Source organism: Bombus terrestris, chromosome 3 (genome assembly GCF_910591885.1).
Source record: "Bombus terrestris chromosome 3, iyBomTerr1.2, whole genome shotgun sequence".
NCBI lineage: Eukaryota > Metazoa > Arthropoda > Insecta > Hymenoptera > Apidae > Bombus > Bombus terrestris.
The window spans coordinates 8671861-8692190 of record NC_063271.1 but is presented as its reverse complement, the minus strand read 5'-3'; the positions used below and the strand labels follow the sequence as shown (position 1 = coordinate 8692190).

The following is a 20330-nucleotide window of genomic DNA, read 5'->3' as shown; positions in this document are numbered from 1 at the left end:
GAAACTGTGACTGGCTATCATAATGCAACAGGTTAATTGACTTGGGGCAACGTGACAAAATAAAATTAATATTTTTCTTCGATCAAAATTAATATCATTTTTTCTCCTTCGAAGAAAATATGTGTACACCCAAGGATGCCTTCAGACGATCGCTAATATCGTCAATATTTCAAGGTTTTCAACGAAGATAATTCGTCGATAAATATTGACAATATCGATGATACACACGCGCGTATCGATCCTTTTAGGTTAAGAATACTGAAATGCGGCAGAAATTAGTTTATACGAACCTGTCCAATCGGGGAAAGAGTCGATTCGTATGTGTCGACGATTATGAAAAGTGGCCCGAGTCAAGAACCTAGCATGAATGAGTTTATCGCTTATTTCACGTTGCGTTTATTTACATTACCCTATAATCCGAAACCATCTTTGCAGAGTAGTAGAAATCGAGTCGTAGGATCGAGTCGGTTTTGCGGAAGACGATCGTTTTATGCCCGTTGAACAGAATTCATTCCTTTCCTCAAACGCAAAGCTGTAAATATCTCGAAACGAAAAATAACGATTTAAGCCACTTTTATAGTCATCCACACGATGTAACCACGTCGTTCATATGACCGGAGTCCACCTATTCCTCCCCACCACTTACGATTTTTCGTTCAATTGATAGCAGTTCACTTACGTATGAGAGGATTTCCCGAAACATTTCCTCTTTAACCGAATAACAATGTCGCGGACTTGTATCGACTGCGAGGCGTTACAACGTGTCACAGTAGTCGCACAACGCGTGCCTCTACTGTTTATATGTTAGTGACGTTTGTAAAAGCGGTTCGTTGGTAATAGGAGCACAGTTAAAGTACGGTTAAACACTAACCTTACTAGACCCGGTCGTACGAGCAGTTTCAATATTTAATTTAAAATCATATATTCGTCGAAGTTTATGTAATTTCCTATATTAACAAAAATTGAGAAATTGATCGATCAGACAATGTATAGGAATTCGCATAAAGTTAGATGAACGAAAGCAAAAGCAAATTTTGAAACTGCTGATTCGATCAGGTCAGACATTACTAACATTTCGTTCGTATGAATGGAGTTCCATTCTATTGACAATATACAGGGTGTCTCAAACTTAAAGCGCAAGGGCTTAATCTATCGAAATTAAGGAAGGAAAAGAATATGTCGTATAACGTTTGTGGATAAACGTTTCGTTAGAGAGTTATAAGCAAATAACGATCGTATATGTATGAAACAGGCAACGACGTACTTTCCATCTCGACGCACGAAAGTTACCTGTATCGTTGTGTCAGAGTAGTTACACGTTTTCCACCGTGCGGTGTTTCGTGTTGTTAACGGTCATGATAATGATGCAATAAAAAATGATTAGCTAGTATTTTTAGTTGCTTGTTTGAAAACGTTATTCTTGCGCTCGGACACGAGCTTCACAACGATAAACTGATGAAGATGAACAATGGAGTTAAAATAACGTCTCGCAGTTCCTGAGAATTTTGTCGACTTTCAAGAATTGTGCTTTTCTATTGCTCGTGTTACTTCTTCGCGCGAGCTCGCTTCCGTGAAATAAAACTTTTCCTTTATAGTTCGCCGGGAGTAAAAATCAAACGGTGACCTTGGAGGCCGAAAAATTGGTCCATAACAATTTTCTATGCATCTTTCACTATACTCGGCAGAATTGTATGTATTTGGAATTAACACAAGGAATAAAAAACGCAATTTTTGGAACTCAAGAAAATTCTTAGAAATTGCGAGATGTTAGCATTCCGTTGTTCATCGACGCGAAGCTCGTGCCCGAACGCAAGAACAACATTTTCGTACGAGCAACTAAAAATACTAGCTGATCATTTCCTATTGTCGTATTATCGTACGAAAATTTCAAAAACTGCTGATTTTTGGTCTTTGCGCTAGTACTTTGTGCCAAGTACACCGAAAGGCGGATAGGTCGTGGAGGACCAGTTCATCGGCCTGCAAGGTCACCGGACCTTACACCCTTTGATTTTTAGCAACCGTAAAACGAAAGGTTCATTCTACGGAAGTGACTTCGCACGAAGAATTCACGCGAGGAATAAAAGACGCAATCTTTGAAATTCAACGAAATTCTCAAGGTCCGTGATATGCTAATTCCATCGTTATCGATGTGAAGCTTCGAATCCGGCCACGTTTATTGTTAGAACCATTAACGACATGGAAGTGCTACCATGTGATAAAAAGACGCCTGACTACACCCACACCATAACACGGTCGACTTTCGTGCGCTGTAATGGAAAATCGATCGTCGTCTACTTCATACGTACGATTACTCCTTTGTAACTCTGTAACGCAGCGTTTATCGACAAACTTTCCGTAACATTCTTTCCTCTTAGCTAAACCCTTGCTGTTCGACGATTCAAGTATGCAATATCCAGTATATTGACAATAATTTGACCGCATCCTGAAAGTTTCGAAACTTCCTGGTAAAAAACAGCGATAAAAGGAAATTTCAAGAGAAGAAAAAAAAAAAGAAGAGAAGAAAAACGATGAAGAATTCAGTACGACGGTTTTCGGTGCTGACAAACGTGGTCGCACGAAGGAAGTTCGATCGTAGCCGGAAGAGTCGCGTGGATGGCGCGCATCCACGAAATTCATGTCCGCGCACGACTTCCCTTCGTGATTGATCCCGAGTGTGCGCCTCGGCTCGTTCTTAGTATAATGTTCACACACAGGAAAATAGCTAGGTTAACGTGAGTGTGTTCCTGTTCTGTGGAGGTGGACTCGTTGTAACACCTGCTGCATCCCCTGATCCTCTCGTCGCGTTCGAGTCATGTGAATCAGCTGATGGTTCGTATAACAGAGCGCACGGCCAGATAAACATCGTAGAGAATAAGAACTGCCATTGCAGCCGCGCAAATGTAGTTTCCGCGATTCCAAGATACGTGTGCTTAGGGTAAATGTGCTTGACAGGCATTTCCCAACAGTCGAGCGTTCACGATCCTACGTACACGTGCTCGTATTACCTTTTCACCACGTATAATACAACATATAAAAGATGTTCGAGATTGCACGAGCGCGAAAATAAAGGAACATCGCGCCAAATGAATACGATTAGTCCATTTTTGTTGATCTGTATGATTTGCCGGGTGAAAGAAGCATTGAAGTATTTTAGCGGATGAAAATTTGAAAGATACGACAACTTTGGAAATAGGTGGTAAATTTCTATGATGTTTCGCAAGAAACGAATAATAATTAGCTTAGGTGTTGTTTTAATTAAATTGATCGATATTAGTCCGAGTGATTAAACGATATTCATATTTTTGAGATACTCAAAGGAAAATCGAATTAAATTAAAATCGACGTAACGAACTAAACAATTTTTTATGCAAAAATCATGGAAAATATGATTTCTCATGTTTTTCGAAAAGAGATTGCAAATGGCTGTAACGTTTATACGTATACCATGGAAATGATTCTTTTGATTGTCGAATAGAGAGATTCGTTAATCCTGAGAGAATTCGCAGAATAATTTTGTTCTGTATCGAGTCTAATTAAGCGTTCAATACATATATATATCGCTGTACATTTGTATTCGCCTAAATATAATATTCAACTACGATGTTATTTGACATTTCGAATTGATAATACGTCAGTAGGAACGCGATTATAAGCATTCGATATTCGGTATGTTAATCGGATGAGAAATAATCCAATCGTAATTAAAAAGCAATTAAGCGAGAAGTTATTGACGAAATTGTTAAATGAGATCAATTGATCGCGAGGTATCCTTTTACGATGAAATAATTCTGTGGTTAACGATCGAATATATGCTATAATTATAGTTATACATATAATTATTACCAGTCTTATACTCCTGACTAAAATATAACAATTAAATTATAATTATGTTATCGTAAATATGAACGTTTCGTGATCATCACGCGATACAAGTAATAAAAATGTATGAAACTAATTTCTTTAATGTGAGGATCTCGAAAGGCTGTGATTAATTAATTAAGCGCGGATTATTATTCTCGGTAATTTTTTATACTTAATCATCGGCATAAAAAGTGGTCTTTTATATAAATCGATTCGTAAATTGTAAACTTTGTTTGGTATGCTCGATATATACGGACGTTTATTTATTTATTGCAAATAAATGTTCCATTAAACGTTCGTACAAACAGTATATTAGCTACAGCTAATAGACCGTATACTATGTACCAATTAACGTCATTAACGATCGATACGAGGAATATTCTATATTGAAATTTCTTGTTCGTAGGACGAATGTTTCTTTCATCGCAGGATGATGCATATTCTGTTGATAATTTATACGCGATCCATAAGCTGGTGGATTTTCTCTTTTACAGACAAGTCGATACTTGGATCATGTCTCGTTAGACCGAATGACGTATTTCCTTTTTAAAAATCGTTTTCAATCTTTCGCTTGTTACCTTATTTTCACTGACGTCGTTTACATACTGGATCGTTTGAGTCCAATTTTTTAGGACAGTTTCTCAGATTTTCATGCTTCAACGAATCCCGGAAACTTCTTGAATAGTACTCTTCCAAGTTTCTATAATATCGTCCAACAGATTTTATTGCTACACTTTACTTTGATTGTTTTGAGAAAAAAGTAAAGCTTAAAAGAAAAATATAGAGAAAATGAGAAACTACTGGTCGACTCGGTATATACAATAGATGGAGGATTAATTGGCAATAAGCGTGAATTATTCGTAGGTTCCAAATTTTTCTTTCCAATTTGAATAAAATTGGAATAAATTCTCCGTTTCAATTTTAATTCAGTTTTCCTTTTAAACGAGAATGCATTATATCGAGGATTATAAATAACAGAAAACAACAGAAGAATAAAGAAGAATAAAGGATATATATATATACGTAATTTGGAAACTTTTTCCTGAACTGTCAACGTGGTCGATGTACTTTTTCATTCGCCTTTTCGAAGCAAGTTCGTAAATTATGGACGCTACGGAAAGTAGAACGTTTCCCTGTGCGTTCACATGGCAGAGGCACATCCAGAAACGGCAGCCCTCTCTCCCATTAGACTTAATATCAATTTAGAGCACAATACAGGGAGTATTTCGATGCCGTGTAATTTGCTTGAACGTTCGTTAAGTATATCTGGACAATTATAACCGTATCCAATAATGACGAGGTCGCACGAGTCGGTCAAATGGTTGCAACACGCGCCCTTAAGGATCTTATTAGCTAACAAGACACGCTAAATTCTGAATTTTCAAGAAGTACGAGCAACGATGAAAAAACGAGAAGCAAGAAGAATATTAGACACGTACGTTCGTATAAATCTGCAATGAAAATTGCACGATGAAAATTCTCGAAATTTTCCAATTACACGTCAGCTCGAATAACTCGAATTCATTTTTCAGCAACTGTGACATCACGACAAAGTAACGTATGATATACAATATGTATGCATCTGTATCACGTTCTTACGCTTATTTCGAGCGATAAATCGAAAGCAATTCCTTCTTTCTGTTTTTAATTATTTAGCGTCGCATCAACCGCTTACGGTTTATTATCAGCGACGTAAAGCTCGATTCACACTAGCGGCCACAGCTCTACGTCACGATCAATCAAAACCTGTGACTTTATCGAGGCACTCACACTAAACGACGAGAAACGATCGAATGTTAATTTCGATTTCATCTTGCGAGATGCATTGCAATATCTTTAATGACCGAAATCATCTACTTCGCTGTGGTTTCGTCTAAATTCGATTAAATGTTCGTGCTTCGTATTTCTTCTCGCCTGTTGATCGCGTAAAATCTCTACGTGGCAAACCGACTTCGATAGATTTTCATTTGACTTAACCGAATCGCTTACGGTAAATCCTTCTCGTTGGATTACGTGTAAGGAATTTGGCGTTGATGGGTGTCTGACTGATTTGATCGTATCGTAATCGCTGGTGTGAACGAAGCTTAAGAAGCAAGTTCACAGTTTGTTATACGATTTGATGAGCTTTAGGTAATGTAGGAGTCTTCGGATTGTTTCGTTCTTTCAGTTCGGCTTTACGTCCAGTTATCGTCTTAAAATGTTACTTATATTCCTTGTTACGTGTTCGTTTATATATATTTTTTATAGTTAGCGAATCGTGTTAATCGAGTTGTGAAATTGCGTAAATTAATCGACGTGAAATTCGTCGCGCGAAACAGCACGTTTTTAACGCTGTTTGTATTCTTTTCATCGACTTCCCTTCTCCGAGAGAAACGCGAATAAAACATAATGGTGAAAAAATTCTAATAGGAATCATAAAACTGCCTTAGCGTGTATCATCGAGGGGAAGGGAGGACGGTTCGTATTAATTTGTAAGTTTGAAGGGAGGAGGAAACTTGGTCGCAAAGAACTCATAAATCCACATAAATGTGCATGAAATGGATTTTCGGAGGGACTAATTATTCGTAACGAGTGTAGGGCAAAATTACTGCATAACCAAAGTTAGGTATTGTACAGTGGTGACAGATGTTGTGAGATTGTCTGAGACTCGTATTTACAGAAACTTTCATATGACGAAAGTTTCCTGTTGGGAGATTGGAGCTTCGATATTTCACTTTGAAATGTTTTCAAAATTATTCAGTAAGAATGTATCAGAAATGAAAATTGCACGAGTTCGTAATGCGTTTAATGAAAAAAGTATTTCAAAAGTCCTTGTAGAGTTATGCGTACGTAATATTCATATCGTGGTGTTATGCGCGTTAATTTGGTTCGATTAAAAAATTTTGCTTTAATTCTTCTAAAAATGACGAAGAAAAGTGTAGTGAAATTTCGTAAAGAATAGTTAAAATAAAAATGAAATATTAAATAGAAATGTCTATGATTATTAGCGAAAATAACAACTCCTGCCGATTTCTTCACGAGTCGTCTTCATCTAATCGAATTTTTGATACACCTTTGACGTTAAAGAAACGTATATTAAACGTAGAAATTTTTCTTACTTTAATCCTTGAATTCTTCAATACACTTGTACAAATTACACTTACGTGTTAAAGGCGGTGATTACATATTAATCAATTGTTACTTATGTACATACATAAAATATAAGAAGTCTACTAGAAGAATATTACGAGTCTACTTACTAAAGAAACTAGTTTCTAGCAATTGATATCGTGAACACACCTATCGTTACTCGTAACACATAAAAAATCTTCCAAAAAATATTCTAATTCAATAAAGTTTTTTCTCCATTCTTTACAAATCTACTTACGAAATAGAATATTTCCGATAATTGATAGCATGAACACATAAATCTTTATTTTTAATACGTAGAAAATCTGCAAAAAATATTCTAATTCAATAAAGTTTCTTCTCCATTCCTTATAAATCTACTTACGAAATAAAATATCCCTGATAATTGATAGCATGAACACATAAATCTTTATTTTTAATACGTAGAAAATCTGCAAAAAATATTCTAATTCAATAATGTTTCTTCCCCATTCTTTACAAATCTACTTACGAAATAAAATATCCTTGATAATTGATATCGTGAACACATTTATTGTTACTCGTAACACATACAAAATCTTCAAAAAATATTCCTATTTGAAAATATTTCTTCTCCATTCCTTACAAATCTACTTACGAAATAAAATATCCCTGATAATTGATAGCATGAACACATAAATTTTTACTTATAATACGTATAAAATCTTCCAAAAAATATTCTAATTCAATAAAGTTTCTTCCCCATTCTTTACAAATCTACTTACGAAATAAAATATCCCTGATAATTGATAGCATGAACACATAAATTTTTACTTATAATACGTAGAAAATCTGCAAAAAATATTCTAATTCAATAATGTTTCTTCTCCATTCTTTACAAATCTACTTACGAAATAAAATATCCCTGATAATTGATAGCATGAACACATAAATTTTTACTTATAATACGTATAAAATATTCCAAAAAATATTCTAATTCAATAAAGTTTCTTCCCCATTCGTTACAAATCTACTTACGAAATAAAATATCCCTGATAATTGATAGCACGAACACATAAATTTTTACTTATAATACGTATAAAATCTGCAAGAAATATTCTAATTCAATAAAGTTTCTTCTCCATTCTTTACAAATCTACTTACGAAATAAAATATCCCTGATAATTGATAGCATGAACACATAAATTTTTACTTATAATACATATAAAATCTTCCAAAAAATATTCTAATTCAATAAAGTTTCTTCTCCATTCTTTACAAATCTACTTACGAAATAAAACATCTTTGATAACTGATATCGTGAACACATCTATCGTTAGTCATAACACTCATAAAATCCCCCCCAAAATCTTCGTCTTCTACTCCATTCCCCAAAAAGCCTGCTAACAAAAAAGAAAAACAAAAGAAAAATTACTATGAAACGATGCGGTGAGCACGTCGTATAGACGATTTCATCGTTGACATGGCACCTGAACCACCAAATTCTATTTACCGTACGAGTCGCGTTAACGTATACAGTATATAGTATACAGAAGGACCCTTGATCGTAATTGTTCAAACGCAGCAGGCGAGGGAGTTGTCCCGGAAGCGAAGGTGGATTTCGTTTCCTAAAAGACGGTCGAGATCCGCAGCTTCTGACGTCGCTGTAGTCTTGACGAGTCGACGACGGAAGGAAGAAAAGGTGGGAGCAGGGTGAGAGGGGGATGAGTAGGATAAGACGGAAAAAGAGGGAGTTCCTGGCCGGCCGACTATTCCGTACACGGCACACTGTCCCGCAGGACACGTGAATCGACGCTTTCACGAAATGTGTAACGCGCCGCTCTAACCAACTCCAGAGGATCTCCCTTTCGGTTTCCCTGGCCGACGAGGCGCACGGCCGCGCGGATTTTCCACTACAGTTTTAACGACGATTCCTTTCGTGCGCGCGGGTAACGCCGCGTCTTCTTTCCGGTCGCAACTTCCAGAACGAGTGACGCAAGTGAAGTGACACACAGTCGATAGATCGCACGGTCGAGAACCGTCCCGCAGAAAGAATCTCCCCTAAACGGCCGCTATTTACCGCTTCTTACATCCGTGTTTCCGGTTCTGGGCTTGCGACCTTTCGATTCTGCCGTCGAAACCAGTTCACGTAAGTGAGGCGAATGCTTTTTACCAAAACTTTGTATCTTCACGCGGACGCTTCTTTTTGTCGTTACGTTCGAATCGAAGGGAGAGGCGAAGGAATCGGTTAAGAGATCGCGCTGTTACGCCGTCGGAATGTTTAAGGATTTGCGACTGTACTTGGCGAAGTTTCGTGCCAGTGACTCGATTGCTTTTTATCGAAATGTTTCTTCGTCCAGGATTTTCTTCCAACTTCCTAAGAGATCGTGTAATAGCTATTTCATACATTTGTTTTTGCGATCTTCGCGAATTATACACATAGCGAAATTTGATACGAGCGACGCGCACATAAAATTATTTTCAATAATTATTGCTTCTTGCTTCTTACCGCACGCTCTTCTCCTTTTCTACTTTATATTGGAATTATTTTGAAGAAGGAAACGATATCGTGAGATCCGATGATAGTCGTTTGATACACCGACGGTTTTTTAGATTTTCCAATTACTTGGTCAAATTTCGTGCGAGTGGTGTCGATTGCTTTTTATCGAAACACAGTATTTTCCTATTGAAACCTCTTGAAAAAGGAGCAAGGAAAGAAGAAAGAGAAGTTGAAAAATCGAATAATAGTTATCCGATACATCGTCGATTCTTTAGATCTTGCGATTACGTGGTCAAATTTAATTCGAGCGACGAGATCGCTTTTTTCAAACGTCTATCTGTGAATGTCTATCTTTCAATTATCTTTTCAGCCTGTTTCGTAAAAGCAAGAGAAGAGTAGCGCATTATCAGCAGATCAAACGATTGCTATTTGATACACTGTCGTTTCTTAAGATTTTGTCATTACGTTGCTACATGAAATAACGATGTATAACGTATTGTAGTTGACTCTACGATCAGTAGCATTTCTGATAAACACTCATTCTGCTATTTTCTAATAATGTTTGGAGAAAACACGATATTTCTCAATCGATATACTTAGCAGTCTTTATAGTTTTAACTGGAGAATCACGTGTATGTACATTGTACGTAGGACATGTGTAACGTGTGTTACGAATATTAAAGGTTTCTAATTCATATTCATTATGTCACGTCTAATTCTATTTAAATACGTAGCTACGTGTATATCGTTATATTATTTAATTGATACATGCACATTTCACTGTTTAAGTATATTTATTCGAACAACTTGTTCGAGAAAACTATGCATTTACGAATATTCAGGTTTCAAGTAATATTCATAAATTTTAACGTAACGCCTCTCAACAAGATTTTATCGATTAATCCTCCGCTTTGATACAACAATATCGAGATTAGCAAACATGTATTTTGTTCTTAAAACGCGCAGGTATATAAAGTTAAACTGCGAATATATTTGTTCTTAGTTAAATAACTATTACTCCGAAGATATTATAATTTTGTTCAGTTCAATGATTAAAATACTATCTTTTTTTTAATTTTCATATTTAAAGTATTGATAATTGACATTTGTAAAAATTTCGTCTCGAACGAAACCCCATGTGATTCGATCAAAATTCTAATAATACAAAATTGGAACTTTTTTGAACTATTACTCTGAAAATGTTATAATTTTGTCCAGTGATTAGAATACTATTTTTTTTTTAATTTTCATATTTAAAGTATTGATAATTGGCATTTGTAAAAATTTCGTCTCGAACGAAACCCCATGTGATTCGATCAAAATTCTAATAATAAAAAATTGGAACTTTTTTGAACTATTACTCTGAAAACGTTATAATTTTGTCCAGTGATTAAAATACTATCTTTTTTTGTAATTTTCATATTTAAAGTATTGATAATTGGCATTTGTAAAAATTTCGTCTCGAACGAAACCCCATGTGATTCGATCAAAATTCTAATAATAAAAAATTGGAACTTTTTTGAACTATTACTTTAAAAACGTTATAATTTTGTCCAGTGATTAGAATACTATTTTTTTTTTAATTTTCATATTTAAAGTATTGATAATTGGCATTTGTAAAAATTTCGTCTTGAACGAAACCCCATGTGATTCGATCAAAATTCCAATAATAAAAAATTGGAACCTTTTGATATTGTATCAAGTAATTAAAACAATTATTCGTCGAATATCTTTCAACTATAATTAAATAACGTTGAAAGCAATGGAATGTTAAAAGTGGAATTATTCGAAACATCAAACGCGTCGATTTAACGACTGTCTAGTTTGAATATCCTCCTCTCGGTTCTAGAAAATTTCTAACGAGAACAGAATCTTTTTAACGCAACGATAGTTCAGTGTTTTGATAGACGAAACACGAGAACGGATTACTATTTCGATATCGTTTACTCGAGGTTAAAAGATGAAAATCGTCGTAGCATGTTCATGACGTGTGCTTGAAACAAAAACAAGTATTCAAGACATGCATGCATTTATTACGCGAAATGCAAAAACGTAAATACAACGAGAACGAAATGTCGCGGTGTATCATTGAGCATGCAAGAAAATGAGCGCCGCGGAATCGTAGACCGGCCGTTAAAATATTTCTGACTAACAAAGGAATAAAATCCGTGAATCTTTAAAAGAAAAGGTTCTTACAATTACCTAAAGTAGTTGCAGTCTCTTTCTCTTTAAGCAGATGTCTCGTGCGAGCGTTAAACTTGTGCATTAAATATGCGCATATTAAACACGTCCAAACTTCTCTATCGCTGAAATTTCAAGATAATTCGCAACGTTTTCGCTGAATACCGGAGTACAAACTACCTTGCAGTTTTTTGCAAAATTTCTCGAAATCCTAGAATTTTTCAACGATACAGCACACGCGTGGAAAAGAGCTACGCAAAATAACGGGAACCGAGTAAAATCCAATAAATCGGGTAGCGGCGAGCTTTCAAGAAAATGTGCGATATGCGTTTGAATCCGAGTGATGTGAATTATAATAAATTACACTGTATAATAAATTATCTTACACGGGGAAGTTTCTTCTTTATCCAAAATTCCAAAGAGTCGCGAAACCAACGAAATTGTTTTTTAAACGTATTAGAGTCGTAGAGTTTGTTAGTAACGCTATATGTTGGAACGACGTAGAGAAGAAAATCTTCAGAAAATTCCCAATGCGTATTTCCATCGAATGGTACACGCGTGAACGATCCTAGCCGTGAAAATTTCTTTTCCATCGAAAGCCGTAAAAAGCTTCGGGTAAAAGTTGAACCGATCATAGTCGGCGTTCACAACAGAAAGTGCTCGTTAAAGTAAAATCATTAATAGGGAGGGTGTTTATTTCAGGATATTTTTCTAGTGACTCCGCGGTCCTCCGCTAGTCCATCATATAAATAGAAGTTGCAGATGTGGCTGCCAGAAATGTGTGCTTCCATTGATCGTTCGAAATTTATCGTGAGAAAAAGAAAGAAAGAGAGAGAGAGAGTATGAGTATCGATGGTATTACGAAATTCGAACGATACTGTTTTGCATCGTGAATGGTATAATTTCATTGGCAAATACACGAAACGCGAGTGAAATTTTGTTCTTTGGTAATAAAACTAGTTTCGAACAATTCGTATTGGTGATGTTGATTTTCAATTTCGTCCACTTTTTCAATAATCTGTAGGATTATGAAATTGACAATTTCTTTGAATTCCACGGTGCTGTGATTTGCTCGTTAAGATCGACCGAACCTGAACGATCGTAAGTAATTTTTCGAACAGAAAAATTTGGGGTTTTGGGAAAAGACATTCTTTTCTTTTTTATGTAACGTTAACGAAAGAGTTGGAGTAGAAGAAATTTGAGAGCGGAGGGAAAATGGACCCTTAGAATTAATAGGAACGAAAGTACGCGTTGGAAAAGCTCGATAGCTGTTGTTATTTATAAAAGCACATTCAACGAGGGATCGATGAAATTTTGAAGAATTTAATTTAATTGAATTATTTTTCATGAAATTTTCTAAATCGGGAATAATTAGCAGATATTCTTTAACAAAGCATTTAGTTAGAACTGGCATTCTAAAATTCGAAATATTTCCAAGCATCTTTTCTTATATTTTGAAAACAGTTATTAAAGTCATAAATAGCTATGTTCCTGTGAATTTCGAAACGAAAATGAACATTTTTCGAATTATTAGTGGAATGAACGACCCTTGCTGATTTTTTAATAGGTCAACGTGACCCAATTGATTCTTTGGTTCATCTCCAATGTTAACAGAATAAATATTAAGCGTGAATATTTCTCAGCTGGTTTCGTGGAAACACATAATTGCATGGGACGAGTTAAAATTAGTAGATAATGCAATAACTGTATATTTTTGGAAATTATGTAATATCATCTCTACGATCTAGAACCGCGACGTTTGATCATACGTCGTTATTTATGCTAACATTGAAATCGTCCTTTCATTTTCTGTACGTGCAGAATGTAAAACTTGCCTGTTCATTTAATTATTGCGAAACAAAATCTTTACAAATTCCATCGTAATTATTTCAGGAGAAATAACTCGCAGCACGAAGGTTTAACGAGATGCTAAAAATTTAACTGCGATTGAAGGTTAAAGTAATTGACCGATGAAGTTTAAACGTGATTAAAATTAAAAGTAAAATTCCAAAGCAAATTCGATTATTTTCTAAATTTACCGAAACGATAAAACTTTTAACACTACGTGTTGTCGTTAAAAATGTCAGACGCTGTAAATTGTAGCTCAACACGTGGAATACGATAATAAAAAAAAAAAAAAGAAATAATTCACACGAAATGGAATTACCATATAAACATCGACCAATAACAAAATAAATTAAGTAAGTATTAAAAAAACGACGATCGATAAAGTAATTTCTCAAAGTCGAACGTAAGCGCGAAAGTACAAGTTTCCTCCTTTTTATTTATTTATCGCAACTTAAAAATTTGCCCGATCGACGTTCGGTAAATTCTGCCACGCTAGGAAAAGTAAAAGCGATCGCTGAAAAATCGCGCAGCTACGCTCGGCCACAAAGGAAGGTGGACTCTCGTTTTTCATCCGCGGGCGAACCTATCCGCGTATATCCATCGGTAAAGGTGCATACGTGAGCGAAATTGTGAACGGTCTAATAATAACCAGGCTCTTACTTATATGGACGCTTGATTTTAATTCAAGCAAAACCGTCGGCCAGACCTCGTCCTTTGGTGCGCGGGGTCAGTGATCATCATAATCGAAAAACGCGAGGAGCATCCGAAAGCGGTCAAAATCGTCCCGCGTATCGCTCGGGAAATATCGTTCCAACGCGAATTCCTTGATCTTCAGTTATTTTCGTCGGTTATGGTAAAAGGACTTGGTCCAGCGACAGCAACGGGCCAGAATAAATCGCGACAAGTGAGAAGATTTCTAAAGTTTATTTTGTGCAATAAATATAAAATCCAGCTTTTTTATTATACGACCTGGTATCAATGCCAAGAAGCGATGTAATAAACAGTTTGCTTAACATAGTTGAGTTAAGTGAATCGGATTGCCTGGGATATTTGCATACAGCTGGCTCGCGAAAGTATTCCAACTCTCTTAGAAACTTTTTATATTTCTTCCTAATTTATCATCACTTTAGACATTTTTTTTACATTTAGATTGTTTAGTTTTTTTTTTTATTTTTTATCCGTATCATTGGTCTTATGTCAACGTACGAAACGATATAAAAATTTCCGTGTCATCGAATCGACATGTTAGTCGATCAATTAGGAATAATAACTTTAAAAGTTACAAATAAATTACTTAATCACTTAAAAATAAACTTGCACATACTATATTGCTATGACGAATATAAAATACCATTGCCATTCGTAGCTTTGACGGCTCATCGACTTAAGCATCCAATGATTAACATGATTCCATCGAGTTCTAAATGTACGACCTTTTCAATGAAATATAGATATAATTCGTGATATTCCGTAAGCTCTGTAAGTATCGTTTGTAATTATTGAAATCTCGAAGGAATCACACGTAACATTTATATTTATTGTAATTTTTATGACATGTTTTTTGCCTTATTACAACTACTTTGTGACATTTATATTTATATTTATATTTATATTTACCGTGTTTTACTTGCCAGCAGTTAATATAAGCGAGATGAAAAATAATCGATGGAAGGAAATTTTCTAATTAAACGTAACGCGCACAACTATCTAACATATATCGGGCAAGATTGTTTGCAACGTATCTATTCTTATGACAAGGATTGGAAATCGTTTAGAAATCATTAAACGTAATTAGGCTGGAAGATCGCTTGAAATTAATTGAAATATGCGATCCTTTAGAAACATTTTTATATATAAAACATTTTCATTCGAATCAAAAGTTTCAACCATCTCGATCATATTCGTAATAATTGAAACGAATCTGAAATTTTATATAAACGTTGCAAGATATTCATCGGACGTACGTAGCTTGCAAGGATGACCAAAGTATTTGAGCAGTCGGTCATTCGCTATATTAATAAGCCACGATATCTGAGTGAGACCATTTTTATCATTAATTGCACGTTTGTGGCTATTGCCACGTACCAATTTCTGATCAGGTATGAAAGAAATTTGCAATAAATTTGTCGTAATTTCTACATTTTACTATTATTTCTTTTTAATTTGTCTCAAATTTTACAATTATAAATCACGTTGTTATTAATGACGATGGTAGTGGCTCGTTACAGTGGCAACGAAATAATAATAATAAATAAAAATTTATCGTGCTAAGTGTTCGAACACCTTTGCGAGCGGCTGCATCTATCTTTGAAACGGGATAATTAAATCCAAGTTCAGTTAAGTTTCTAAGAGCATCGTTTTTATCGAGATATCGCAAGCGATCTACTTATGCACATAGTCATCGGCAGTTATCTGATAAGTGTATCCGATAGAACAGTAGAAAATCGGAAATGAAACCATAGAACAGATATCGGTATGATAAGAATTCAGTTGCACAAAAGGTATTTGGGTAATTTCATGAATTAAAACGTGGAGGATAATTTACGCTATCTTCTTGGAAGAAGCAAATTCTGGAAACAAATCTCTCGGTTTTTCAGACGTCGAATATTAATCCCATTAAATGTACGTAACAAAGTTGAAAATTGGAAATTATTTTGAAACGTGTAGGGTATTATGATATACTGTATTGCATAAATAACAATATCATTCGTTAAATATAAATCAGAATACGTATTATTACATTCCGTACTTCAGAGATCCCATTTGTTGTTAAATTATTTGTCGTTGCGTTAAGATGCAAGAAGCTTATGGTTTTGGGAAATTTAATAAATTTCCTAAACTTAATGTTATGTATGTATCATGTATTTGACATATCATTGATAGCTCTATGATCAAATAGTTCTCTATCACCACAACTAAAATACATATTAATTTGCCACAATTAAAATACACAATAAAACACAGAATAAAAATTTAAGAAGAAATTTAAGAGATACGAAATTTACGCTGATATCGAGGTATTTTCTTTTTCGATAATAAAATATTTTCTGACATTTCTTATAGTTTTCGTTTTACGGTGTATCACCGACGCACGAGTTTCATTATTATCGGATTCAATTGTAACGTTACAACTGTACGCGACGCAAAGTTAACTTCTTACAACTTTTACGATTTTGTTGTCCCCATGTGATTTTTCCTTTTACAAATATATCGTTCTTTGTTTCAACGTGTCTTCGTTCTGGGATTTCTGCTTCTTTCTGTACACGGTGCATCAACTATTTTAAGAAGATTAAGTTGAAACATTTGAAATGTAAAGCATTTCGGAAATAAATCAAATGCACTCTGCTCATATCTGACAAGCATTTCATTTTAATTCCATGCTGAATCATTATACAGATGTAAAGTGGTGAAATATTACGAGCTTTGTGTCATAAATCTTGCATGGCCCATTCGCAGAAGACTGTTCGTTTTCGGATGAAAAATATTTTACGGACAGCGACATCAAACTTTATATTCTATCTTATCTATATTATATTACATCTATTATATTTCAGCGATCGATATAATAATTGGTCGATATTTTGCGTTAACAGTTTGACTAATCATCGCATTGGCTTTTACGATCATAATCGATCTTTTCGTTTTTAAGAAAACGGTGTGATGCGGATCGGCGCTTACCTCGGATAATCAAAAATTCTGATTATACGGAAAGATTTATTAGCGTTCATAAATCGTATGATAAAACCATAGAAATTTTAATAACATAATACTGTGCATTTAGATTTAATTCGTAATTTAATCGGTTAAAAAGTCGATTAATCATTTTCACCTGACTACTTACACTTTCGTACTCTTTGTGTTAAAATCTCGAAAAAGGAAAATAAAGACAAAGATATGATAAAGTTCAAAGCAGCGCGGATAATACAGAACTTTGGCTAAAAGAGACCCGGATTATCGAGATTGCAATGTTAATTCCTGCATATGACACGTTAATCCATAACTCTTTTATTATGGAAATACAATTAAAATTTAAGAGGAAAAGAACTGGAATTAATTCAAATAGAAGCTATTGTTCATAGACGCGAAGGTATTTATTATATATTTATTGTTAATTATTATTTGAAACCAATAAAGAATTAATGTATATTTTAGTTGTGGCGATAGAAAACTATTTGATCATAGAACTGACAACGATATATCAAATAGATGATATGTTATCACATATATGACATATTAAACTGCCCCAAAAGTTCCTTTAGTTTCATAAGGAAATAATAGATGCACAGTGCTGTTTCTTTTATATTATTTTATTGAACCATGTGCCATTCACTTTATTCTACTACTACAAAATGAACCATACATGGTTCAATGAGATAATATAAATCATAAAATGTTGTGCTTCTATTATTTTGCTCTACTACTACACAAGGAATCCTACATAATTCAATAGGATAATATAAAACAAAAAATGTTGTGTTTCTGTTATTTTGTTCTACTATTACAAAATGGACCATACATAATTCAGTAAAACAATAGAAAACAAAAAATGTTGTACTTCTATTATTTTGTTCTATTACTACACAAGGAATCCCACATAATTCAATAAGATAATATAAAACAAAAAATGTTATTTTGTTCTAGTACTGTAAAATGGACTATACATGATTCAGTGAAATAACATAAAATATAAAATGTTGTGCTTCTGTTATTTTGTTCTATTATTACAAAATGGACCATGCATGATTCAATGAAATAATATAAAACAAAAAATGTTGTGCTTCTATTATTTTGTTCTAGTACTGCAAAATGGACTATACATGATTCAGTGAAATAACATAAAATATAAAATGTTGTGCTCCTATTATTTTGTTCTACTACTACAAAATGAACCAAACATAATTTAGTAAAACAATAAAAAACAAAAAATGTTGTACTTCTATTATTTTGTTCTATTACTACACAAGGAATCCTACATAATTCAATAAGATAATATAAAACAAAAAATGTTGTGTTTCTGTTATTTTGTTCTGTTATTACAAAATGGACCATACATAATTTAGTAAAATAATAAAAAACAAAAAATGTTATACTTCTATTATTTTGTTCTACTACTACAAAATGGATCATACATAATTCAGTGAAATAACATAAAATATAAAATGTTATGCTCCTATTATTTTGCTCTACTACTACAAATAATATAAAATAACATATATACAAATAATATAAAACACAAAATGTTGTGCATCCATTATTCCCATATAAAACGAAAGGAACTTTTGGGACAATCTAATATTTTACTATTTATCGTGCCATTAATAACAATTTTTCAACTTGTACTTCGTTACATCGAATAGCAAGCAACGTTCGTAACAGAAATTGGCGAATTACAAGATAAATCGTATAACTTAACTGGAAATCCAATTTTATCCCATCGTTTGATGTCAACGGAAAGATCGATGCGTGAAAAATGAAACAAGAACCTCAAGCTATCAAACTCTTCGTTTTTAACATTCTCTATCCTTTTTCTTCTTCTTCTGTTTATAGTAGGAAGCGAGTGAAAATTAGCGAAGATGTACGGCCTAATTCTGGAAAACATGTCCGAGTATATACGACAGGTGTACGGGGAAGATAGATGGGAGGAGATCCGACGACAAGCATCCGTAGATCAACCTAGTTTCAGCGTTCATCAAGTCTACCCCGAGAACCTTATACCGAGATTAGCGAAGAAGGCTATTCACGTATGTGTTTGTTAATTTCGTTGCGCAAGTGCATGATTAATGATCGATTGTAAAAGGAACACATGACTTACAGTAGTCGGAGACAAAAATAAGTGGACATTTAGTGGAAGTAGGTATCGATGAAGTTTAATCAGACTAATACTAATGCTCTATGTACTTAATACTTGTGCTAGGTACTTAAGTAAGTTATTTCGATATATGTATATCGTTATAGTCAGTGTTGGTCAAGATCTTAGTTACCGATTAAATAATAAATAATATAACGAAACAATATTTTAATCTTAAATAAAATTTCTTATTTAAACAAAAGTCATTTGAACGACGCCACAGATAATTTATCGTTTTATTTTATGTTTCATTTGGATTTAAATTGGAAACAAACGATAATACATAAATAAATGTTTTTTCGCTGTTGTCTTATCTGTTTTATAATTTCTACAATGAAAAGAAGATGAAATTAACATAGCTATTTTTCGATGGTCAAGTTCATATTTGCCTTTTAAACTACTCGCTTTTCGAACAAGTTGTCCACAAGACTATTTTATCTCGGCATATTCAGCGTAGTTAATGAATATCATTAAGACTACAAGTTTTCATTTAAGAGACGAAGGGAGAAGCTTTCACGAACACATCGGTGAGACACGCGTTTTTAAAAGAACAAAGTCGAAGGAAAAGGTTTAAAAATAAAATGTTTCGTTAAAAGAAACACGCTTCCCTTGAAGCCATTCGACTTTTATCTGATACATTTTCCGATATAATTAACCAGTTAGTTGTTGCGACCTCTTTGAAAACTCTGCAAAACGTGTACCTAAAGTATGTCGCAAAAGGTAAGCGATGACGAGTATACTCGTCAAACACAGAGTACGCGTGGCTGTTATAACATAGAATTAAGAATTAGGAATTGTAATAAAACGACTGTTTTTTAATTTTATTACTAAATTACAGGGCTCGCTACAACACGAAACATTGTCATTTCTTCGTGACGAGTATACTCGTCGAAAACAGCTTAATAACAGGTTAATAATATCGAGAACATTTCAGTTTAAACTCTTAGGTGACTCACTCTGCACATTGGCAGCCTGAAAGAATACACAGACGACTTTCTTTCTACG

The 20330-nt window shown here is 34.2% G+C and overlaps 1 protein-coding gene across 8 annotated transcripts in view; it reads left to right on the top strand.

Moving 5' to 3' along the window:
- The window catches only part of LOC100649568 (soluble guanylate cyclase 88E), a 38452-nt gene that overhangs the window by 2816 nt on the left and 15306 nt on the right, over positions 1–20330 (top strand). For 4 of the 8 annotated variants that reach the window (XM_048404158.1, XM_048404160.1, XM_048404157.1 and 1 more), the window contains one exon: positions 19025–19218. In XM_048404158.1, coding sequence (XP_048260115.1) covers positions 19051–19218 — 168 coding nt within the window. In that variant the 5' untranslated portion in view covers positions 19025–19050. Of the gene's footprint in view, positions 1–2684; positions 2830–8855; positions 9098–19024; positions 19219–20330 lie in introns of those variants that run through there. The other 4 variants (XM_048404162.1, XM_048404161.1, XM_003394450.4 and 1 more) reach the window with 4 other exon arrangements.